Source organism: Aphelocoma coerulescens, chromosome 2 (assembly GCF_041296385.1).
Source record: "Aphelocoma coerulescens isolate FSJ_1873_10779 chromosome 2, UR_Acoe_1.0, whole genome shotgun sequence".
Classification (NCBI taxonomy): domain Eukaryota; kingdom Metazoa; phylum Chordata; class Aves; order Passeriformes; family Corvidae; genus Aphelocoma; species Aphelocoma coerulescens.
In genome coordinates this window covers 57,112,701-57,138,192 of record NC_091015.1, presented here as the reverse complement: position 1 = coordinate 57,138,192, position 25,492 = coordinate 57,112,701, and the positions used below count along the sequence as shown (strand labels likewise).

Sequence of the window (25,492 nt, the reverse complement as noted above, 5' to 3'; positions counted from 1 at the left end):
TTGAAATCTTCAGGCATACATGTCCTAGACTTAAACCAGAGACAATCTCTTCCTAGCATTCCTGCGGTGCCATCTCCAAAGGAGTATCTCTCTCCGCTGCCAAAAAAAGGAGCTTTTACAAATCTGGTCCACTATTGTCCTTTCCAGGAGAGCCAAAAAATAAATGCAGAGGACCCCAACTCCAGGCTCTCAAGAGCTTGGCAGGATTTCCTTCTTGAAGGCTGCTATGAGAGACAGACTGAGTTCAAAAATGATGAACTCCTAAGAGTTAACGCACCATTTAATTTGTTTGGGAAGGAACTAGGAAGGTAAAACATACCTTTAGGAAAATTCAGGTTCTATGCAAAGGAACTTACCTGCTTTTTTATATTTGCTATACAATTGGTTTTTCACTGTCTTGTTTTTCTTCAGAGTCTTCATCAGAACCTGAAAAGGAAGACAAGAATGCTGTAGATCAGTTGAGAGAAGTAAAAAGACACACAAAAGTGTTCAGCATTTTTTGGACAAATTACTCTGAATTTCTTTCATTTCTTCGAATAGCATATCTGCCTCCTTTTGAAGCTCAAATTGTACAGGAACTGAATAAATTTAGTCTTTCCAGGCTGATTTTCCACTTGCTACCTCCAGAATAGACTTGGTTACCAAGTAACCAATGTTGAAGAGGAAGGGTCACCCCATACAAAGAAGTGGTTCCAGGGTATGTTCCTGGACATGTGTAGCTTCAAGAAAGACAAAAAGAGACAAATACGCTGAAAATTCCACCAGAACTCATTTTAAACATCACCTCCTAAAAGCAAAGATTTGTTTTTAGAAATGTTGCTGCATCAGCAGAGGGCTTTATTCCCCACTGCATGATCACAGGGAATAGTTTATCTCTAAGTATTTGTCAAATCAGTTTGTATGGCAAAATGACCAAAAACTGCTCTCTTAGAACAATCCATTGTTTGTCTTCTCAGAAAGAAATGCAGATTTTTAAAGAAATATTTCAATTATGAGCTATTTTTACTCTACATTATCTAGCAGTTTCACTTTGTGACTACCAGTGTGTGCGTTTCAGTTCAAATATATTAATTTGACTGTTCCTTTTACTTCTCATACCCATAAAGGGTGCTTAAACAAATGTACTTGGCAGTCAGGGCAGACCTGGAGAAGGCACCTGAGCTGTTACTGAATCCCATTGGACAAGCTGAAAGTAATGGCACACCTAGAGTTAACGCATGCATGCTGCGACACAGCACCTCACTGCACGAGCAGCCCAGACACAACGTCTAGAGAAACGTTAGCTCCACTTACACTCCTCTCACACTCGATATTCTGTTGCTAAAAACCCCACAAAGCCCAGGCTGAACGGCTGAGTCCGGTATAACACTTCCAACCATGATTCCTCAAAACAGACCCGCGGTTTCAGCTAAAATCCATTTTCACTTTGAATCATTGGTTAAACTCGACATTAATGCTCTGTGACCCCTAGATGGAGCTCGAAGTCATTCACCGAGCCAAGACGCTCAGCACAGAGAAACCAGACAAATATTAAAATGAAAAATATCACCTACATGTATAACTCTATAATGCAAGATAGGTGAACGTATCTGTAGTAATTAGCAGATATTATTTTAATTATATTGCATAACACAGCACAGCATTACAGAAGAGGTTTACATATTAGGGGAAAAAAACTGATACAGGATTTGGGGGTTCCCACTGCACTCTAGGGTAACACAAATTGATCCGATCCATAAAGAAATTACTCATTTCCTTGAAATGCTTGAAAACATATTATTAAATCTTGCCATATTTACATTTATTTTTGACTTAATCGACGCATACCTCAACTAGACCAAAGCACATGATATGCAGAGTTACAATATAATTAACATTACACACAGGTGACCCTTTTTATACAGAGAGGGCTTTTTCTTTTTGAGAAAAGAGAAGAGCCTCTGATTGAAATTTCAGTTTGCCTTATAGCAGTTTCAGGTTCATTGTCTATCCTAAGACAGTATAAAGCCCCAAGTTCAGGCTGGATGAAATAGTGCCTTGCTGCATAAATGCTATTGCTGGCAGATAAGAGATCACAGAGTCATAGAACACCTCACGTTGGAAGGGACCTGTAAGGATCACCGATGGCAGAAGCAAACCATAACTGCCTCCTTTCAGTTGTGGTGCCATTTTCTTTCAGACTTACCTTGTTTTTAGTCAGAACATGACTTAAAATACACTAAGCACGTGTATTGTAACTCATCTGGTAGGTAGGAGCTAAACCGAATTACTGAATAAAAAAGAATCTTGCATTTCAGGATGGTAAATACACTTTTTATTTAAAAAGAAAAATACATTTTTTCCCTTCCCCCTTCCCCTCTTGAAGGGGGTGAAATATGCAGGAGTGTAAAGTGAATATGAAAAATCGTTCACTAAGGAAACATCATTACCTGCTACAGACTCAGGCGGAGAATAGAACTGCCCATCAGAGAGGACTCCTGGGTGAAGAAGAGCTGCTCGTTCTGAAGCATCCTGTGCTATCAAAAACCCTAAAAGAAAAAGAATACCAGAAAACAATTCCTCAATGCTAACGCATAGCATCTTAGAGATCAAATATTGATGAAGAACCTTGAAGACTGATGCATTATACTAGCATTCCTAACAAGTTACTTCTTTAAATAAATATCTTTTTAAAAAGCATCAACAATTAATTTAACACTTACGTCTTCTATTTAAATGCTGGAAGCTAAGGTGGCACACACTAGCAAAACAGACATACTGCACACATGAATTAAGGAATCTTTCCTTCTACTACGTGCAATTACATGACTAGGTTGCCATATGTAAATGCATCTCTACTCACTGGCTAACTAAAACTTCTGAAATGTATTTTTAATGATCAGTGAGGTACCATGCATAACCAAATAAATTATTTTCTCACTTTGCCACTATGACTCTTCACTAATGGCTTCCTTTCACCTATCTGTCTCAACATACTTAGTTTCTGCAACCTTCATGAAGTATTTGCAGGTGTATGTATGGAATACTTTCTTTGTCTATGAATATTCAACATGAAAAAATGCAAAAGTCTCTGAACTGGTTAAATTTCTTATCTATTTAGATAACACTGTGATGCAGCTGTATTTTGTCATCCCCTCAAAAGATAAAAAAAGTTACCCTAAAAGTTACCCTAAGTTTCTTTTTCTCCAGACAAAACCCACTGCTCTCATTTTACCAATTTCTTTCTTGGACTGGTGAAAAAGAAGAGGGAAGGGATCAAAGTAGGAAGACTGCATTCAGAGCACGTAAAAATGGAGGCATCCATGCCCATATAAAGTCTTCAGATTTACCTAGCACATAAACATGCCCTCCCAACAGAGTTTCAGACTGTATTTCAGGTGATGGTGCATAAATAACAGCTTGGCTGTATAACTACCCTCCTGCTGTTGAAACTCAAAAAGCATCTGTAAGCTCTCTTTTCCTCACCACTCAAGCAATACTCTGTTTCAACTGCAACTGTGGGTTTTCTCCATTTAGTTGAACACACTGAGTGTCAGATGACCTGGTGTCTTATCTCAAAGGTCGGAATTCAGTTGTTCTGGTCTCATTCTGCCTGTGCATGAAGCAGAATCTCCACAACACTTCTTTGCTTTTCCCTTTCCACCTCAAAAGAAGAGTTAGTGACATTGAATTAGTTATTGTGTCTACCCTTCCTAAAAGAGGAGCCAGACACTTTATGCACTATCCAAAAAATGAAGTTTTACAAGCCCAGTTAAATTTTACAAGTCAGTTAAATTTTCATATCTTAAGCATACAAAATTATATGCATTTCTAAGCATTTGAAAAATTGCTGATCTGGCCTTTGTAACTTTTAACTTTGCCTCCCTAAATTAATTAAAAACCTCATTTCTTTGAAGGCATATGTTCCTTTCCCAAAAAAAGAAAAAACCATGCCATATGATTTAATTTTTTCCTCAGCTCTTCAAATTTTGAGAAGCTGAAAGAAGCATTCTTCTGCCAGCTAACATGGCATCAAATGTCGCCAACTGCAGTGACTGAGGGGAAATATCACAAGCTTACTATTTTCTTCTTCAGCTTCTTGTGGTAACACTTTAAAGTCCAGGAACCAAGTTTCAATCCAGGCAAGTATGAAGGATATGATGGGCAGCACATAGCCAAAAGCACCCTGTGAGAACAGCTAGAAAGAAAGAAAACATTACAAAAATTACCCTGAAGAATCTTGCTTTTAAGAAAACAACAAAATAAAACAAACATTTGATTAGAGTATATACCTGTGAAATAATTACTTTTGCTAATAAAAAGGCACTGGTCACTGCTGTTGTAAACTGAAAGAGACAGAACAGATAAACTAATAAATTGATTTAGTTTTATATTTCTGCCATTATCTATTAGTTGCAACTTTAAATATTTACTGACAACAGCAAGATCACATAGATTAATAAAATGTAACAAGCATGATACAATTAACTTAGTGTTATTAAAATAACCTCCTTAATAAAGATAACTTCTAATACGAGCACCTCCAAACATTGATTTCCACATAGCAGATAGCATATATGTAGAATCTAAACTGCCTGAGTTACATTAATTGTGATCTTACTGAACAATGAAGACAGTGTACTCTAGTCATCAAGTCCCTTAAAAAAATCCCAACTATTTATGTATTTGGGAAAAAAGCAAACAGCAGCTGTTCCAAATGCTTTTCACTACCATCCAAATCAAAATATCCATCTCAAACAACAAAACATCTTTGTGGGGATAAATTGGAATAAATATTTCAATCCATGAAGTGATCTTTTGAAAAATTTATTTCTTTGAAGACTTGATATTCCCTGATATATTTTTTTAAAATGGCAGGCTGGATAAAACATCTTAAAAAACGCCAAAACCTGAAAAAGCAGTGAACAAGTATTGTTCACAGAAGCAAGGCCTCTGTATCTTCTGGTGCATTTGGGTGCAGCAATTCTTTAAGTAACAGCAGAACCTAACTAACTTCTGTCAATCACAGGTAGGATATTAAGATTAAAGGCTTTGGCAAAACCTTCAGTGAAGCTTTATGTATCTAATTACTTGCTACCATGATGGGTTCACTCTCATCACCTCACAAACAAAGGCTTAAGGATTAAGAAATAGCTAAAGCTACACAACTAAGAGCAAGGACTTCTAAGAGGCATGCATTTAAATATAAGCACAATCAGAGCAGCAGCTATTATTATGTATGTGTTTGTGCCATGCTAGTAACACAATCTATAAAAATCATGGCATGTAGTCTCAGAGTACTAAGCAAACTGCATGCTACTCACTTGAAGAAAGTTATACATGAACCTGTTCTACATGCACCTACCACAGCATAAGGGAAAAAAAAAGTCTGATTTACAAAGCACTAAGCCAGCAGCACACCTATTGTATTACAATCTATAGTATTGACTGGTGGAAGCATGAATTTTACATCAAATTTTGCTTTCTTTGTCATTCACACAGTACAGCTGCATTAAAAATATTGGCTCCAATCCACTGTGGCTGCATACAGTTCTCGAGAACTTCCTTTTTAAGAGGGGATGCATATTCAACATTTTTTATTGGAGCATGAAGCAATAGAGGTGCTAGTGTTCAATGGGTGGCACCTAAAACTTTAAAAAGTAAGAATGTGGGAGTTAATGGACACCTGGATCTCTGATCCAATAATGCCAATTCTTGTTTCTGAAGAAGGTTCACTATTTCAAATGCAAATATATTTCCAACATTAATTAACAAATCGGAGGTAACAAGCAGTTATGACTAGCCATCCATACCGGATTAAACATAAATCTTCAATTTGTATTAACATGATACCTAGTAAGAACCACACCCACTGTGTTAATAAATTCTTGCCTTTAGGCTGAAAATCTTTCAGAAAACAAGTTTTTAATTTGTTACTGCAGGACAAATGTTTGTATATACCATCAAGATGATTCTTAACAAACAAGTGTTAAGAGGCATCTAAAATTGTGTCTGATCCAGTCTAGGAAAAACTCCATTACGCTTGGCTACTACTCACAGCTATTGCCCACCAATGGCGCAGTCTGCACATTGCATATGCCAGTATTAACACCTTAAACCGAAAGACTGCCAGTAGCTACAGAGAGAGGAAAACACATTGGTTGGTTAATTCAGAACACAGAAGAACCACAATATTCTCAGCTCACTGAAAATACTAACTGCTTACAAAGCAACTTAGGACAGTCTAAGTTCTGTTACCAAGAAACAAATTTGAATGCGTCCTTATAAAACAGAAATAGAAGTCAATTTCCCAATTTGTAAAGCAACATCCACACGCAAACATGTGCGATTCCACAAATTAGTTAGAAACATAAGAAAGCTACACAAAGTATGTTCATGATCATTTTACCTGACTGGAATCTAAACAGTTAAATTTGGATGCAGTTAATCCAGCAAATACCTTGAGCATCACTGTGCATCTCACTAATCTTAGTGGTCTGCTACTATACTTCTAGTATTTTTTGAAATATTAACATTGCAACAATCAATTATCCTTTATGTAGGTGCCTGCAATAGCAAGTCATTCTATTTTGCAGTAGAGAAAAGTAAGTTATGGTATTTCTAGGCCATAAAATTAAATCAATAGCAGACAGACAAGATCTCTGAATCAGGGACCCCGACCTTCAATTTCCCTGTTTATTTTTTGATACTAGATTGTCTCCAACTTGTTTTAAAAGATGTGTTCAGAATCAAAAAAATGGGAAAAAAATGCTTAAAAATGAAGAGAAGTCAAAGACAGCCATGGCCAGAAGTATGATAAACCCACTTAATCTTATGCAAATGTGTAGTAGAAACAGGAAATTCTGTAAAAGCCCACAAATAATTTTGCAAAATTTAATGTTCTAGTCCCTTCCCAGGGAATAAAAGTCTGTTGTTTTGCATTTGCATTTGCATGTTCTTAACCCTTGGTTAAACTACGGGATAAAATAACTTCCAGAGCTTCAACATTTAGAGATAACATTTTTTGCCTTCTGCAGTATGGTTTATCATGGAGAACCTGCCAGCAAAACAATGAAAGAGGGAGAAGTAGCAGAGTTTGCTAGCTTATATAATATTTGAATCTAGTAAGTAAGTTCATTTGACACAGCAAATGTCCAATGCAGAAGTAAGGATGGGTTTTTACACCAGTTTCAAAGAGAGGTTCTGGATATGGTCATCAGTATAAAATGACTGATACCGAACCAAGTCATCTCTGTAAGGCAAACAAGATCATGTAGAATTAACAATCCTGCCCTTTAGAAGAACTGTAATGAAATACCTTTTACTTGGGCCATGCAGTGCAAAATGCATTGCAACTACAGAGCTACAGCTTCACCTAAAGAAAGAAATTTCCTGATGCAATAGAGTTCCTCTTATGTGCCTAAGCTACTTATACATAGTAAAGGAGACTCCTACTTCATGCCAACTCTTTTTACTGTTGGAGTGAAAACACAACTCTGAAAAATCCTGCCCTGTGCAGGCCACCCTAGGAACAAGCCTGTCCTCATTGCAGCCACCTTATGCCCAAGGAAGGACGAAAACATCGGTTTGAGCAAAATTATTTTAGAGCTCGAGGGCTCTGGGTCTTGTTCTCTTAATGAATTACCTTATGTTACATCAGACTCACATTCTTGACTGGGTTTTCCATCTGCTTTTCCATGCACCCCAAAGCTAAAGATGCAAATTAATTTCCCCTAAGCATTTCTATCCACAGGCTCCATGAGCCTGCTGCAAGGGCAGGACTGGGCAACCCCTAGATGGATGAAATTTGGCACAAGCCCTTCTGGTTTAAATTATCGAGAAAAGATCAACCTTTTCACAAGACTCAAACTAGGAAACATCTGTGGAAGGAGGAATGGGAAAACTGTAGTTTTGCTGCTCCTTTTTCTTTTTTTAAGAACACTTACAAATATATCAAAATATGAAGAAGAGTAGTCATAATGTAGGACTTCTTTCTCTAAGGTAGTCTCAATGCCTCCTTTTACCTACAAAGGAACAACAAAACACACAGCTTCAGAAAACAAAATACACACAAATATGAAGGGTAAAACTAATAATTCCCTAATAATTCCTGCTGATATGCAAAAAGATCATTAAACTAAATACAGAAGAGTGGTCTGCCAAGAATGATAGTGTCAAGACTATAGTTGTTATTTGTTTTTCATGATTACATAGACTTTTCAAAGTGAAAACATTAAGGATTATCATCCTTGCCCTAGGCAAGCTACATTTCAGGCTGTCCCAAAATAAAAGCAAACAAGTTGTTGAGGGAGGAAGAAACGATTAAATGTTAAGAAGGTCTGTTACACAAACTCACAAAGCATTTTATGTCTTATAAGGAGGATCAGAATAGCTGATCAAAAAGCCAACCATAACCCGGTTCTGGTTAGTCTCATGTTAGCAAATAGGAAACAGAACAGAAACTGAATTCATACTTCAGGTCTTTTCCTTATCAGCCCTCACATGATTTGTTAAGAAAGCTGAGCAAAAAGATCCACAGTAAAAAAAACAGAAGCTGCAAGTATTAGACTAATCTCCCACAAATAACTAACATTCAATTCCTCCATTTGCTGATGAGATTCAAAATTCCACCTTCATTAGCCACCGTGTTTCTTTCCAGTGGAAGGATTCTACCATTCAAACAGGCCTCATAAGAAAATAATTTAAGGTGTGTTGGGTCAGAGAATGAGAGGAGTATCTATCTTAGTTGAAAATTGAAAACCTCAGTGTCCATCTCTTATTGCTTTTAATATGAAGTTCCACAATTAAGCACTGCATGAAATAGTTATGTAAAAAAACACCAACGGAAGGCTTTAATATTGAGTTCGACCACTGTCATCTTTTTAAGGAAAGGAGCTACCAAAGCATGCCAACAACATATGCTCACCATCTCAAAGCCATGCAGTCTACACACTTCCACACTTTTCCAGCTATACTGCCGGACAGTGTTTCCCTGAGACTAGTCTTTCAAACTCCAAATTTCTTCTATTTCTTCTCCTCTCCCTCCCCTCTATGGCTACCTGACAAATAACTTTATAAATACAGTTTTCCCTTGGTTGCTCTACTGCATCAGGTGCAATTATCTTTTTCCAGCATAAATAAGGAAGATCAACTTCCCCCACTCCAAGCTGTTCGTAACTGTGTGGCTGTGTGAGCACCATGTTAACATAAGGATAAACAGAGAACCATGGAAGTCTTGACTTTTGCTCAAAATGCCAGGGAGCCACTCCCTGAAGCATTTAATGATAAAGTACACTATACCTAAGGAAACTGGATCATGGCAACAAAGTGAAAAGACTATTTACAGGAACTCTCCTAGCAATTCTGACCCATTACTTATGCACCAATGACATACAGTCCTAACACAGTGCTATTTGACTTCCCAGCGAACAAAGCAATTCAAAGAAAAACAGAACAAAACCCTAAGCACACGTCAGATCCCAGATATCAAAATTTAGCTTCTAATATCATGACTTCTAATGACAAAAACCTGGTTTTCATTCTTGCTGACATGTGGAAGTATAGGACACCAGTTCATAATGTGCTGTCCTGAAAATACAGCTTTTCACAGAGAAACTGCTATGATCTTGAGGTCCCTTGATGCTGTAGCATTCAAAATAAAATATCATGAGTTGGTAGCATTTTCTATTCAGAGTCTTCAGTATTCTGAGAGCACCCATGCGAAAATCTGTACTCTGAAACCTCAACAAGAGATATAAACCCACTCTGTTCCTCTTACTTATACAAGCTGTTGAGAAACTGGCCTAAAAACCAGAACTGCCTAAGAACACTATGCTACAACCATTTTTCCACCTAGAGAGAAAACAGAAAGTCTAGTCCCAAAATTACATCATTCAGGCAAGCAAAATCTGCTTTCTCTAATTAAATCAGAATGAGTATTTTTCACTGCATCAACAAACTATTGAACAGTCAGCTCCTGAGGCTTCATAATGTCAAATTAATAAACAAGGTTATTCATCTAGTAAAGGAATGCTGACAAAAAATATTTACTTAAGATCTTTCTTGTCTAGAAAAGGGATTCCTCCCTAGTGTGTCCTTTCTTAAATGGAAACTTTAGATTATAGCTTAAAATCCAGCTCAAGAACTAGGATGCTACTTATGAAATAACAACAAATGAGCTATCCTATTGCTTTCTGGAAATTTTAGGAGAACAGCCTCATTTTCCAGATTACAAATGGTGGAGTTAAAAGATGGCAACTGTGGGAGTTTAAATGTTTAAAGTTGTTTAAATGCACCCTGCCATCCATAATGTGTAACACACTAAGTTTACATCAAAGAAAATACATCACAACAAAAGAAAGGTTTTGGCCATCAGAAGTCTTTTCAGGGACTAACACCTCAGTGAAATATCACTGACTTAAAGTTACTCAGAAGGCAAAGTCTTGAAGCCTGTAAATTTCTTGCTAAAATCAAAGATGTACAGCAACATTTTCGTTTATTTGATGCTTGAAGAGTTCCCTGGATTTCCAATGTTTTTTTCAGCATGGTTCACAGACTACAGGAACATCTAAAGGTTTCATAATAAGATAAACATGTCCTAATGAATAAAAGTAGATGCAGTTGAGTAGACACTGTGTTCATGGAAGCTTAAAGTAACAAGCAGCTTCAACTTAAATAGATACAAATAACATAATTTTGGATAGAAAGGAGCAACTTACTAACCGTCTCTGAAGTGAATAAATATTTAATATAATGTCTAAGGGTAGGTACCGAAAAGACGACTCACATTTAATTCTATTATCCACAGTAAGGTTATGAATAAGAGATCAAATGTAACAAACAAACAGAAAGTCCTTCTGACATCTGATATGCCTTTCTTCTCCCTGCCTTCATATGACTCAATCCTTGCCATCAGCTGTGTGGGGTTGATGGAGTGGACATCCCGCAAGGAAGGACAAGATTCCACGCTGCTACTGTGAGCATTTTCTGCATCAGCTGGGACCCGATTCATCCTGAGTTTGCTTAGAGTGGTCTTCTTCCAGTTTCACCATCACTAGAAGGCTGATCCATATAGGAAGAATTTCTAAACAAACAAACAAAATCAAACCACATTAGTCACCAAATCCCCATAATTCCAAGAGGTATTTTCACCTTACAGTGTCAGTTCTCTTTTTGCTAAATTGATGACTGAGAGAATTAGGCAAGTTAGCCCTAGAAATTGTTTCTAACACAGTATCTAGCTCCTCTTCATCTCTCAGGAGATTTGTGAAGCAAGAGAATTAATGTTCAATTAGACCATTTGAAATAAGGGAGCACTGTCTAGATTTAAAAGGGCCATTTCTCCATGTTGTTTGAGTGAGATCATTGAATAGAATGAATAAAAAGCATGATGTTGTGCATCCTGAAGGTTTCCAATACTGATTTAAATGCTCTCAATAAATCGGAAGACAACTTAAACGAACTTCCACATACAATTCCTGAAAAATGGCAGTGTTAGCACATCCAGAGCTGCCACAAACAAAAGATTAAAATTCCATTAAAATCCCCAAATAGTGTACTAATCATTCTATAAAGCATATACACTGCTATTAGCTTTGTAAATTCAGCTGCTATAGCAACTTACATTGCCAGACAGTTTCTCCATGAAAAAAAATGTGTGCAACCAGTGGTTAAAGGTAATGCAATTACCCTAAGTCTCTTTTGAATACAAGGCTTTTAAAAGAAGTTTCAGGCTGAATTTCCTATAAAACTGGAGCAGCTTGATGCATGATTCACTTAAATCCTCTGTGAGAACATTTGTCCAATTAAAGCTTCTAGAAAGGGTGGACTCAGAAGGTTACAAAAGTTTCATGGAAACACACAGAAAATGTAATTTTATGCAAAATGCTCAGAAGATGAAACTATACATCCTCCAGTACAAATCACATCAGACAAAGTTTTTTAACACTGGCAAAATAGCTTTTTGAAATTCAAGAACAAGACTTTGCTTCCTGCTGTGTGGATTGTTTTACAGTAAATGGCAAGAGATAGAGAAATTCTTCCCACTCCTGTCTTTCAACAGTGTTTCAACCCCAAGGCTTCCAGAGCACAGTCAGTCAAAGCCCAACAGGGGACCTGTAACACACCACTAAGCAAACACAAGGGAGGATACAAGGACACGGGGAAAAAGTAAAGGTGGTGTGGGGAGCTGCCAGAGCACACACATCACAGCTGAGGAAGACACTGGCCAGCCAGGGATGGTCAATGCCTACGTCAAGTCACACAAAGCAGCCTTCAGGGAGTTCAAAGCACCAGACAAGGGCGGACAAGCACAATGCATCCTTAAATCTTCCTCCTTTATTTCTACAGCAGCTGCCTGAAACATGGCTGGCAAAGGCTGTAGAGGAGGGAGACATACGTGGTGTGTGTTTGGTCAGGTGTCTTGAGCACTACAGTGAACTTTGGCCGCCTGAACCCGAGGGCGTGAGCAGAATTGCTGCACTCCAGTGCTGTGAACAGCACTTGCTTTGTACTGAAAACCCTCACACTAAAGTGCCCTGCTATGTAACAGCAGGCCATAGGAAAATGTTTGGGATGAGACATAAACCTCAGATCAGGCCATTAATGGCCATAATTAAAAGCAAAATAAAAAGACAAGTTAACACCTGAACTTCCAAAAAATTTCCATCTACATTGGCTAAAATATTTATTTTATTTTGATGTGGCACTCAGTGCCAATTATATAGGAAGTTGTTACTTCCAGTCTGGATTAGTGCTAGATACAGCACAGTATGGGAATGCAATTCATACAGCAAGAGCTAATTGTTTTAGGATGTGCTAGTTCAGCATCCATTTGCCTCTGCAAAGAGAAAAGCATGGCCTTAAAATGCACTGGCTACCAGTTTGTTTTCAAGCATGACTCAAAATGTCAGATTCACCTTATAAATGCCTGAAATCCTTGCTACTGACAGACTGTTTTTTGCATCAAAGCCCTCTGGACAGGGGATACTCACAGTAAGGGAATTTGTCTCTAGCCTTGCTCTGCCTGCTGATCCATCAGATCCATGTTTGGACACATGGCAGGGCCTCTCTCATCACACTAAGCTGGCATCAAAATGTTGTGATTCTTTAACTGAACAGACATAGCTTGGCAGCTTTCTGCACTCATTGCAATAGCTCTGTGAACTGATTAAGCACCAAGTGTGTGCTAGAGGATTGTTTCCCAGTCTCTTTCATTAATTAAAATAAAAAGTTCCTTTGTACCTGAAGGACATTATCAGCCATTTCATCACACTAGCATTCTCAAATGGCTTGAGGTGGGTGCACAAAAAAATCTTAAATTGGTCCTGGCAGCTGTCTTACAGGCACCTAGGGATTACTAAAAAGCAGTGTTAGTGTTAGATGGTGACTTGGCCAGACACTTTCATACACATCTCAGCATTGCCAGCAACAACATTTCTCCTCCCTTGCACTTCCAAAGCACCAGTCATGCCCCATCTCTTGTCCATTACAAGTTTGCAGCAGGAGTGAGCTCTGCGCTTCCCTTGGCTCCATTTCTCCAGGGGTTCTTGCTTGTGCAGAACAGCCCATGCTTGGAAGGGCTCCAGGCTTGCACCCTCATGAGGAGATGTCACTTTTCAGCACTCCATGTGGGCAATACAAGCACCAGGCAGACACAGGAGTGCTTTCCATGCGCCCCTGGCCAAGAAACTCAGTGGTGGAACAAGTTTAGGAAAGGTGTGTTTGTCATTGAGATGTGTCATACTTTTAAAAATACCACACAATTCTTTTGCATGTGACTGTTACCGATCTTTATTCTTGCTCTTCAGGAAACATGGACAGCTTGACCTCTATTCCTACTGCCATACTATTTGAATTCCTGTATCCAAATTGATACCTTACACTGATTATTGTTCTTTCTAAAAACCAAAATAATTTTGAATCAGAGAAAAAAATAATTATAAACTGGGTGTGTGAATGTTTGGGGCTTGGGTTTTTGAAAATGCAAATTCAGACAGAAAAATTTCATTATCAAATAAAGAGAGAAAATCACATTCTTATAACTTTTGAGGTATTTTCTAAAAAGAACCTTTTTTGTGCATCAGTGAGTTATCTACTTTCCTGTTTCTGATAAAGGTTATGTAAAGGTTATAAAGGTTTTATAGATAATTTTCAGAGGTTTTTTTCAATATCAGTAACATATTTTCAAGACTGTTGTATCATCTGTGGGTTGACCCAGTGTCTGCCTCTGATTTGAAGGAGACTGGGTTCACCTGGCACCCCTTCTTTTGGCTCCAGGCAGTCCCACTGCTTGGGTTATTCTATATGGCAGGCTCCAGGAAGGATGTGTGGTCAAAACAAGTATGTCTTATGAAGGAATGATGTTTACAGACCATCATGTTCACTCTCTCCAGAGAGAGCCTGGGTGAAGGACACTCACCAGGAAGATAAACAGCCCATAATTCATAATATTCCAAGAAACTCTATGGGCAAACTTGCCTGGAGAGGTGGAGTTCATAGCAACTGTGTTGGATGTAAACCGTGCCATTAACTCCTTGCTACAAGAGACACATGAGCGAGACAGAAATCTGTTTTCCCCATGCAGTCTGTATTGGTTTGGCACACCTGGTTTTAGGTAGCAGGGGGCCACAGAGATAGCTCCTGAGGAAGCTGCTGGAAGCTTCCCACCATGTCCAGCAGAGCCAGCGGCTGATGGCTCTGAAGACGGACATGCTGCTGGCCAAAACTGGGCCAGTGAGAGAGGCTGGTAACACCTCTGTGATGACATATTTAAAGAGAAAATCAAAACAAAGTCACAAGATTTTGGATTCTAGTCAGAGAAGAGGAGGAGGTGAGAACACGTGAGGGAAAACATGGTGACACCGAGGTCAGTGAAGGAGGGGGAGGAGGTGCTCCAGGAGCTGAAGCCGAGGTTCCTCTGCAGGCCGTGGTGCAGACCATGGTGAAGCTGCTGTGCCCCTGCAGCCCATGGGGATCCACGGGGGATGCAGAGATCCACCCACAGCCCGTGGGGGAGGTGCCCGTGCCAGAGCGGGTGGATGCCTGGAGGGGGCTGTGATCCAGTGGGAGACCCGCTGGAGAGAGAGGGCCCTGCTTCCAGGCTGGAGCAGCCTGTCCTTGGAGGGCTGCACCCCGTGGAAAGAGAGAGCCACAGTGCAGGAGGGCTGTGTGCCCGTGGGAGGGGCTCAGGCTGCAGCAGGGGCGGTGGGGCTGCTGCTCCTGAGAGTGGACAAACGCCAGGGAAGTTCAGGGAGAACTGTCCCCTGTGGGAGGGACCCACGGCCTCACAGGGGAAGGACTCCTCTCCTGGAGCAGCAGAAGGAAATCTCAGTGATGAACTGACCAAACCCCCATGCCCTGTCTCCCTGTGCTGTTGGTGGGAAGCAGGGAGGGGCTGGGAGGGGGAAGATGTTCTAAGGGCTTATTTTACTTCTCATTATCCTCCTCTGATTCTGTTAGTAAGAAATTCACTTTGCAACGTAAGTTGAGCCTGTTTCGCCCTTGAAGCGTTTCTCCTGGTCCTTAGCTCACGGAGCCTTTGTTAACTTTTTTTTTCCCTTTCTCTCCTCTGCCCAGCTGTGACAGGGGAGGGTGAGTGAGCAGCTCTCGTGGGTGCCTGGCATTGGGCCAGTGTCAAACCACGACAGTCCCACTAGCAAATGTCTCTCCACAAAATGTAGGGGATTTGCAATGCTCTGTAGCTCTCTGACTTTCCTTTGCCAGACTTCAAGTGATGTTTTTTCAAGCTAAACTGAGGATTGCATTAACCTGCTCCTAGCTACACCTGCACACTGTGATAATGCTTGTGAACATCTGTTCTGAAATAGAGTGAGAAAAATGAAATCCTGTTTCCAGTTATATCTCTTGTGTTACATGTCTTTGAAAGTGTTCTCAAAGCTAAAATCCCCTGGCATTTCAGGCATATAACAGTCTTATTGTTATTTGACTCATCATGAGTGCAGAATAGAGTATTCAGTTGAAAGGGACAGACAACAGTCACCTTATCCAACTGCCTGACCACTTCAGGGCTGACCAAAAGTTTAAGTATGGCATTAAGGGCAATGCTCAAATGCCTCAAACACTGACAGGCTTGGGGCATCAACCCTTTCTCAAAGAAGACTCTTCCACAGTTTGACAACCCTCTTGGTAAAGAAATGTTTCCTCATGTCAAGTCTGAACCTGCTCTGATGGATGCAGCTTTCAGCCACTCCCACATGCCCTGGTACTGGGTACCACTGGGAAGAGATCAGCAACTTCCCTCTCTACCACCTCAGGAAGCTGCAGAAAACAGTGTGGTCACCCCTCAGCCTCCTTCTCTCCAAACTAGATGAACCCTGTGTCTTCAGCTACTTCTCACAGGGCATTGCTTCTAGCCCCTTCACCAGCTTCAGTGCCCTCCTCTTGGACACATTTAAGGACCTTCACACCGTTGTTAAATTTTGGAGTTCAGACATGCACACAGTACTCAAAATGAAGTTGCAGCAGTGCTAAACAGAGTGAGATGATCACCCTTTTTGACCAGCTGGTTGTGCTGTATTTGAAGGCTTGCCACTGCTGACTTTGAGCCTGCTGTCAGCCAGTATCCCCAGACCCATTTCTGTGGGGCTGCTCTCCAGCCATGCCTCTCCCAATTTGTACTTGTGGAAGGTTCTGCTGTATCCCTGGTGCAGAGTCCAGCATTTGTTCTTGTTCAGTTTCATACCACTGATGATTGTTCAACACTCCAATCCATCCATATCCCTCTGCAAGGCCTCTTGTCCCTCAGAAATGTCAACAGCACCTCCCACTTCAGCATCATCAGCAAACTTGCTAACAGTGCACTCGACTCCTGCCTCCAAATCATTGATAAAAATTTTGAGCAGAACTGGCCTTGGGATTGAGCTCTGAGGAACACCACTGGTGACTGGTCTCCAGCCAGGTGTAGTCCCATCCTCTACAACCCTTTGAGCCCTGCCCTTCAGCCAGTTCTTTCAGCACACCATCTACCTGCTCACTTCACAGTCAGACTAGTCCAGAAGGATGCTGGGAGGGACAATATCAAAAGCCTAAACAAAATCCAGAAAACTCATATTCACCACCTTCCCTTCATCTACTAGGCAGGTGAAATGACAGAATTTATAAGCTTACTGAAGTGTCAAAACACTTAAGAGCGAAATAAAACTTCTGAAATAAGAATCCACATCAGTATATTTGTGATATACTTTCTCCTCATTTCCCCTGATTTCAAGAGATGTAATATTTTAATGTTTTTTCTTTCTTTTTTTCATAACTGCATTGTGGGAACCCAGCATGCAGAGAATATTTCTCTGCCTGTTTTGAAAGGTTTTACCCCCCTGGACAGTACTGTTTTTGGCCTTTGTCCATGGGAAAATTTGCCTAGCTTCTGGGAAGAGTTTGAATCTACAATGGTGTGAATTAGGTGGTAGAATACTATGTGAGATTATCACAGGGTGAAAAATTTAGAGTTTTTTGGTCTATTTGCATAGTAAATAGATAGAAGTAGAAAACCCCAAAATGGAGGATAAGTTGTCGTTAAAATCTTCTTTCTCCTTCTTCACTAACTCCATATTTTGCAGCAATAGTGGTTTGGGATGATTGGATAAAGAATTCTGCAGTTCCTGTCTATGTGATTTAGGAACTTGTTGGGCATTGGTAAAAAAGTGAAAATATCTTGCATTTTAAGTTTTCATTGGGTAATTTACCTTTAAAAAGGCTGTGAAATCTTGATAAGTTGTCTTCTTGCTGCCTTCTCTGCTCTGTGCTATGTCTAGGCCATGCCAGTGGCTTGTTCTCCTTAGATAAGAATTAATAAACACCTATCTGGAGACTGAGAAGCATGAAGTCCCATTTGCCTCCTTTCTTCTCCTGGCAAACATCTGAACGTCTCCTCCATCACATCAGGGAAGACAACAATTAATGACATGGACAGCGTTACTGCGTATATTCACTCAACTCCCACTAAAATATTTAGCTAAGTAAGTTTTCTATGCTGACATATTCAAAGTCATAGATAACAGTGGCATAATTTTCCTGGAAGGAAAACCCCAAAGTTTCCATCTATTTAAATAAAAATAAAGAATTAAAATAAAGGTATGTTTTGCTTTTGTTTTTTTTTAAACCCTTAATTGTTATGGCCACAACTCAAACTTCCAAACAGAGAATTAAATTCTCAAACTTTCTATTGAAATACAGATTTTACACTTATTAATAGTATTAGCTAGTATAATAAGTGAAAAGTAAAGGAATTAAAATTATCAAGCTTAGGACTGCAGTCCTTCCCTGCCCTCAAAGTCTAATAAAGACTTTAACAATACAACGGTGAGAGCTTGCCCATGATTTCAGGTAACATTCACAATTAACATCATTATTTTCATTCATACTGACAGAAGCAGATGGCACGCACTGCATTTGTAATTTTACACTTATCTTAAAGATGCAAGATCAGAACGCTACTTCTCTTTTCCACCATTATTCTACCCCTATTCTTCCAGTCTATTATCCTTGGTTTAATTTTTTTTTTTTACTCTATTACTGTATCATACATGAGCAACAGCACCACATATGATACGTTTTTCTTTCCAAGAAAAAAAAAAAAAGACACAGCAGAATTTAACTGAGAAGAGATAATAGATGTGATTAAAAAGAAAAAAAAAAAAAAAAAAAAAGAAAAAAAAAAAAAGGCTTACTCAAAGGCTATCAAGAGCTCAGCAAAACCAAAACTTAAAGAGTCACATGGAGGCAAGTCTGAAAAGGCAATGCTAGTTTAGGTTAAAATACCAGAGAAGTCACGTTTGCATAAAGTAACTAGGCACACAATGTAACATTGCGTCACAACTGCTGTTGAAACATACTGAATACCTAGAATACTTATGTGTCCTGATAACACTAAATAGGGCCCAAAAATTACCACCATAAACAGCTTTTCTGTGAATTAAAAAAAAAAATCTGAAAATATTTCTTTTTTTCCAATGAGTAAAATAGGATGACATGGCCAATATAGCAGCCAAGATGCTCAAGTACTGTGAAAACTACAGGGTAGTAGAAAAGCTGACACTGAAAGAGCAGCAATTTTCACTCCTAACAAAAAAAAAAAAAAAAAATAAAGCATTTCCTTGCTAAAAACTTTCCTCATAGGGAGACAAATAACACATGCCAGTTCTTTACCAAAAGAGTTATTTTCTGATAAGAGGGCTTACATTTCTGCTTAGACTACCTGCTATTCTGTAGGAACACACTACATGGCACAGGTAAACCCAAAATTTCTCACAAGAACAGAGCTTAATACAGTAACTGGTGCAATTATAACACTAACATTCACATATTTAAGTTATACTTAAAGACAGTTTCAGACAATTTTAACATACCTAAAGGAAAATAGTCTTGAACCACTGTTTGCTCTCTCACCATCATGAAGCCCAACTTCATTCTTTATCTAGGCATAGACACAAATTGCCCTAGCCAACACCTTGGACAGAATATGCAATTATCTGTAAAGACTGCTTTGGTACACCCCATATTGGAAGTCCAAGAAACTGAGAGTTTCTGGTATAAAGCCGTACTAACCTGCAGGAGTATTAGCAGAAATCTCTCAGTGTATCTTCTGACAGTACCAGCACATACTCTGATTAAGAGCCAACACAGATAAAATCAATTTCTGTGAAGATGAAGTAACGCTGATTATAAATCAAGGGGGGGAAAAAAAATCCTGAAGAGCTGAAGATTGCCTCCAAAGCTTACCTGGACACATTTTTTACACTGTTTTCTACTATAAATGACCCCACTCTGCTGACATACTCTGTCCCTCTTCTGTTTATATAACTGCAAGAACTAATTTTCCTGAAATCCGCTTGTAGTGGATACATTACTAGTGACCTCCTGATAGTCATTGCTCCTGTTCCTGAAGGGCACTCAAATCCCTTCCAATCTGCACTCATTCTGTCTCTAGCTGTAACACATCATTGCCTCAGAAACATTTTAAGGTTTCATTGCCTTTAAAAACAGTCTGAAGCACTGTTCTGTTCAAAACAAATGCTCCTTAGTGAACATGAAGGAATATTAAAAAAAAACAACCAAAACACCACCAACAAAAAAAACCCAAACCTGGGCCAAACACTTTAATCAAAATAAGACTGAAAAATTCAAACTGATGCACACCCACAAAATTCCCCAAACATAAGCAGAAGATACTGTCAAGTGCTTTGGCAATAGTCTAGCTTTTCAATTAAGCAATACAGCAGGAATTACAAGTTACAAATATGTAATACATTTAAAGACTGGGAAGGTTTCCCACTGGAGGGGCAGGGCAAGACTTACCAGCATACAGGAGAGAGCACCTTACAAAGAGTTTGGGTTTATCTGGGTGTTCAGAACTAGAGTAGCTCTGCTTTACCCTGAAGTAGCAGCTCTTAGCTTACATAACTTGTCCCTGTAAAAACAAAACTGAAACAATAAACCCCCAGTTTCCTTGAGAAAAATGTTTCCCCAATTTCCTGTGCTCTAATGGTGACCTAGCAAAAGTAACGGGGCAGTTGCACACATTTGTACTGAATAGTATTTTTCTCGGACCACTGAAAGAAGGTGAAAAAGAGAAAGAAAAAAAAAGGAAATATATTTTTTTAGGTTAGTAGAGCATCTGAGGAAACAGCAGTGTCACCTTTCTCCATCCCAAGAGTGAGACATGTAGATTCAGAAAATCAAATCAAAGTGTCCCAACCTTGGACTAGTTTTCCCTGCAGCTGAAGAATCCCTGCTACTGAGCCATGTCCTGCAAAACACTATTGTCCTTTTCCAAACACTTCATTTCTTATTCTACAAGAGCTGAGAAAAATGGCAGAGTAAACAGCTTGTAAATTTGGCATCAGCATTGTCCTTACTTTTATCTCCCTCATCTCTTCCCCTCTGGACTCCTATTTAACAGCATATCCCAGACTTTTACTTTTAAAATGGACTCAAACCAGACATGTGAAAGAGCATGTGAAACAACAGCTCTTCAGAGTTATCCCCACCTGGAGCACTGCATCCAGCTCTGGGGCCCCCAGCATCAGAAGGATGTGGATCTGGTGGAGTAAATCAGCTTCAGAAGCTGAAGACAAGCTGAGTGAGTTGGGGTTGACAGCCTGGAGAAGAGAAGGCTCCAGGAACACCCTAGAGCACTTTCCAGTACCTAAAGGGGGCCTACAGAAGAGCTGGAGAGGGGCTTTTTGCAAGCGCATGGAGTGACAGGACAAGGGGGAAATGGACTTATATTGAAAGCAGGAAGGTTTAGACTAGATATTAGGAAAAAGTTGTTTACTGTGAGGGTCGTAGGACACAGGAACAGGTTGCCCAGAGAAGTTATGGCTGCCCCATCCCTAGAAGTATTCAAGGCCAGGTTGGATAGGGCTTGCAACCACCTGGTCTAGTGGAACGTGTTCCTGCCCATGGCAGTGGGATTGGAACTAGATGGTCTCCTGAGGTCCTTCCAACCCAAACCATTCTATGGTTTTATGACTCTCAGAATATTCCATGCTGAATTCATGATACACTTGAAAACACACTTGTCAGAACTCAAAATGTATAGAGTTCAAATTTTGTTTAATCAAGAGTATGATCTTAAATCACAGAATCACCTGAGTTGGAAGGACCCACAAGGGTCATCAAGTCCAGCTCTTAAATGAATGGCCCATACAGCAATCTGAAACCTGCAACCCCGGCATTATTAGAACCATGCTCTAAACAACTGAGCTAATTTGCAACTATATTCTAAAAAAAACCTAACAAAAAAGGATGCACCATAACATGTTCCAAAGGTCTGCCTCAGTTCTCAGCTGCACTCAAGATACTTAAGCATTGCAAACTCCAGAACTGAATTCTGTGCACGTTATCACTGTTAGGTCCTTAGAGAGAGAAAGTATCCCAGTTGCATATCATCCCATTTACAACCAATAATTCCAACTGATAGTAATGACTTCATAGAATCAGAGAATGCTAAGGGATTGGAACAGAACTTGAAGATCATCCAGTCCCAACTCTTATTTAATTAATTATCAAACCAAAACTATAGTTTTCTTAAAAATAACATAAGCTTTTTATTTGGTTTAAATGTTCTGGAGTAATCTTGCCAAAGACCTGAAACCACATCAGGATTTTAAGGTTTAACACAGTCAGCTCCCTACAGTTATATTAACATACGTAAACAGTATTTTTGTATGTTTTATGTATGCATACACATTCCAGTCACAAGCAATACCTGCATGCAATAAAAAATATAAAGAAAAAAAAGATGCTAATGATTTCTTGCAAAAGCTGGGAGGGAGAGGTGGGCATAAAGGGGAAGTGATACAAAGATAGAGGAAAGACAGTTAAAAAACCTCCAACGAATCTGGTATTAACTCTTCTTCACATCTGTTACCTGCTCTCTGAAGCTGACTTTGCAGCCCACCCAACACCAGCTCACAGAAATGAAGATTTCACGGCAAACTTTCTCCACTAAGCACAACATAAGCAATAAGGGCTTATTATTCATTCAGTTTCTCAGACTTAACTGTGGGTCAAATAAACCATTTAGATATCAAAATCATACCTATTTTATCACACCAGCATTTCTCTAAGTAGAAAACACAGTTTTTTAAAGAGGCCAAACATCTCACTGATTGCCTCAAACATCAAGCACGATACTGGTTTATAACACTGACTACTCCTACACATTTGTTGGTTTTTTCCCAGATCAACAACAAACATATGCCCCAGGGCTGCTAGCCAGATACAACTTGGACAAGAAAAGCTATTCTTTTGCTAGCACAGAATTGTGGGACTCTTCCTGAAATAGGTCAGTCACTTTATGTATTAGTGAGAAACACTCAGGATTCTGTCACTCCCTCAAAAACTATTCCACAAAATGGTGCAAGTTTACTCCAGGCAAACAACCCCCAAAAATTCTTCAGAGCTCTTAAAGAAAACAGCCCTTCAAGAAACTGACATCCATTTCAGAATACAGGATAAACTTTTGTAAGATTTTTTCACTCTTAACTCCTCTTTTATAGGTCTTGAAGATGCTTCAAAATAAAAGGAAGTATCAGGTTTTACATTTTACCTCTATTTTTCTTCTTAAAATACATTGTAAGGAAACAATTACCTAGTCCACGCAGCAGCAAGTTCTAGCAAAGACCTGCATCTGAACCTTCAGAAGAAAAGACTTAGTTTAACACACCCCCACATAATTTATCTAATTTTTCTGTCAGTGCAAGATAGAAATTAACTCCTGATGTCTGAAGTGATGCTATTTTAGGGCTTCAGCTGATGACTGAGTAGCTGAACTTAATATGAAAAGCATAATGTCATTATAAGACATTCAGTTGGTTCTTTTTGGTTCTAAGATTACTTTTTTCAAATTTTCATTTTTAATTCTACTCCTAGCTGAATTTAAGTCAGCAAGGCAGAGAGGTAATGTACAAGCTGTCTTTTCACACAGTCGTTAACGATTCCAAATTAAGACCAGATATTTAGCACATACAGTTAAATTAGAGAATGTTTAACAAGCAACAAATCTGTGATCCTTTAAAGTGACTCATCTGAGTAGCTGGATGCTGCTGTCTAACCATGAGAAATCACAGGCCCTGCTGTCACAAGTCTGATTTACCACTATCATGTCATCCATATCTTCTGCAAAATCACTGGTAATATTGTGCATGCTGACTTAATTCACTGAGTGAAATCCATTAGTCATGTTAATTAGAAACTAGGTTTGGCCCTGTAAAACATTACAACAAAGATGTTTTAATAACTGTATGTTTGACTAGGATGCTCTGACAAAGTTTAAAATGGTAAAGTCTAAATACATTCTTTCTCATTAATTATGACCTAGGACAATTGTGCTAAACTCACTTTGAAAAAATCATGGCTAAACACTTGAGAATTTAAGAAAATTAGACCACATCACATCAAGATCACCACACTCAAGCCCAAATGCACAAAAAAGAATGCCTAATCCATGTGAACTGAGTTTAGTATTTCACAAATTCCAGCATCGTTAAAAGATCATATCTCTTTCTCAACATATCAAGTCTACAGAAAGCAACATTCACCCTAAAAAAGCCTAATACACGAATAACGGAAAATACTTAAAATTATGGATTTGCATCACAACAAGAGGATCACTGGTGCCTTTTATGCAGTGTATCTGGCCCTGAACACCATCAACAAACAAACAAACAAAACCCAAATCACTCTGCATCTGGCCTACTTAAAATTGCAAAGCTGACGAAAAACATCTACTAAAAATAGTAACACCACTATGGACTTATAAATAGAAAGGAGCCTCCTCACAATGTTGGATTCACTAACAGTGCCCCAAAACACTACCAGCAAAAAATGAAATCTTTCATAGCAATTAATATTCAACACAGTTCTACATATTATATAAACCAAGATGACAAATGCGCACCATAAAATGTATTGACAACGTTGTGCAAAATACAGTGATCACCTTATGCCTTTATGCACACTAACATGATTTAAAAACAAACAAACGACCTCTTTCGACAAGTTTAGTATTTGTGGTGAATATTTTCCAGGTTGAAGTCGACCACTGTGTCTGCTTACAGCTAATTGGGAACTGCTGAGCGCTAGCACTTCATCAATGAGTAACAAGAACTGCTGCTGGAGACCAAATGCTGCGGGTTTAACCAGCTCGCTCTGCAGACGTACAGCGTCACCCTCAACACAGATTAAAAACCCTACACTTCAGGAATGAATGATCCACTTTAAATTCGGATGCTGAACGCAGGCAGTACCTCTCCGAAGCTGTCTAAATTCAGCCCGACGCTAAAATTAACCCTCAGCACAGTATTTTCCCGCGATGGAAGCCGGGGATTCGCAGGGCCCGGCTCGCTCACCCCATTACCAGCAGGACAAACAGGTCGCCGTACCTCCGTGAGGATGGATTTGCTGGGCTAGGATCGCGAGGAGAGGGGAAAAAGCAATCCTCCCGCGGGCCCGACAACAGAAGCAGCGGCGCCGGGCATGTGGGAGAGGCGGCCGTGCCCGCTGAGCATCCGCCGAGCGCCGCAGGCACTCCCTTCCCGGAGAGGGATCCCCTTCCCAGAAAGGGACCCCCGCCCCGCCCCGCCTCCCAGCACGTGATCGCCTTCCTCCTCCTTCCTCCTCTTCCTCTTCCTCTCCCTGCCCCCACCTCGCCCCAGCAGGACAGCGAGCTCCGTACCAAGGGGAACAAACCCGTACCCTCCCCGGAGAAAGCGGCGGCACCGGCACAGGAGGAAGCGGGCAAAGGGAAGGGAGAGAAAGGAAAGGAAGGAAGGGAGGGAAGGCGGGCCGGGCCGCTCCGGCGGCCCCACCGCGCCACCACCAGCAACACGCCCCGCATCCCTCTCGGCCTATTCCCCGCCGTGTTCCCCTCGCCCCCCGCTCCGGGCGAGGGGGCAGCGAGCTCACCCCGGCGCGGCGCTCCCCCGCGCAGAGACGGCCCCGCCGCACCGGGCAGCGCCGCAGGCCGCGGGGACGGGCGGGGCGGGGCCCG

The 25,492-nt window shown here is 40.0% G+C and overlaps 1 protein-coding gene across 8 annotated transcripts; it reads right to left on the bottom strand.

Annotated features, from left to right (window-relative positions):
• Positions 1–356: 356 nt before the first annotated feature.
• Positions 357–25,492, bottom strand: STARD3NL (STARD3 N-terminal like). Of its 8 annotated transcripts, none has more exons than XM_069007643.1 (8): positions 25,408–25,492; positions 10,766–11,062; positions 7,926–8,003; positions 6,038–6,115; positions 4,272–4,325; positions 4,060–4,177; positions 2,430–2,528; positions 357–426 (listed from the first exon to the last, which is right to left on the bottom strand). In XM_069007643.1, the coding sequence occupies exons 2-8, from the start codon at positions 10,988–10,990 to the stop codon at positions 374–376; spliced, it is 705 nt and encodes a 234-aa protein (XP_068863744.1). In that variant the 5' UTR covers positions 10,991–11,062; positions 25,408–25,492; the 3' UTR covers positions 357–373. The 8 variants fall into 8 exon arrangements, with proteins under 8 accessions (XP_068863744.1, XP_068863745.1, XP_068863746.1 ...); XM_069007644.1 differs by lacking the exon at positions 25,408–25,492 and adding an exon at positions 24,885–25,053; XM_069007645.1 differs by lacking the exon at positions 25,408–25,492 and adding an exon at positions 19,543–20,383.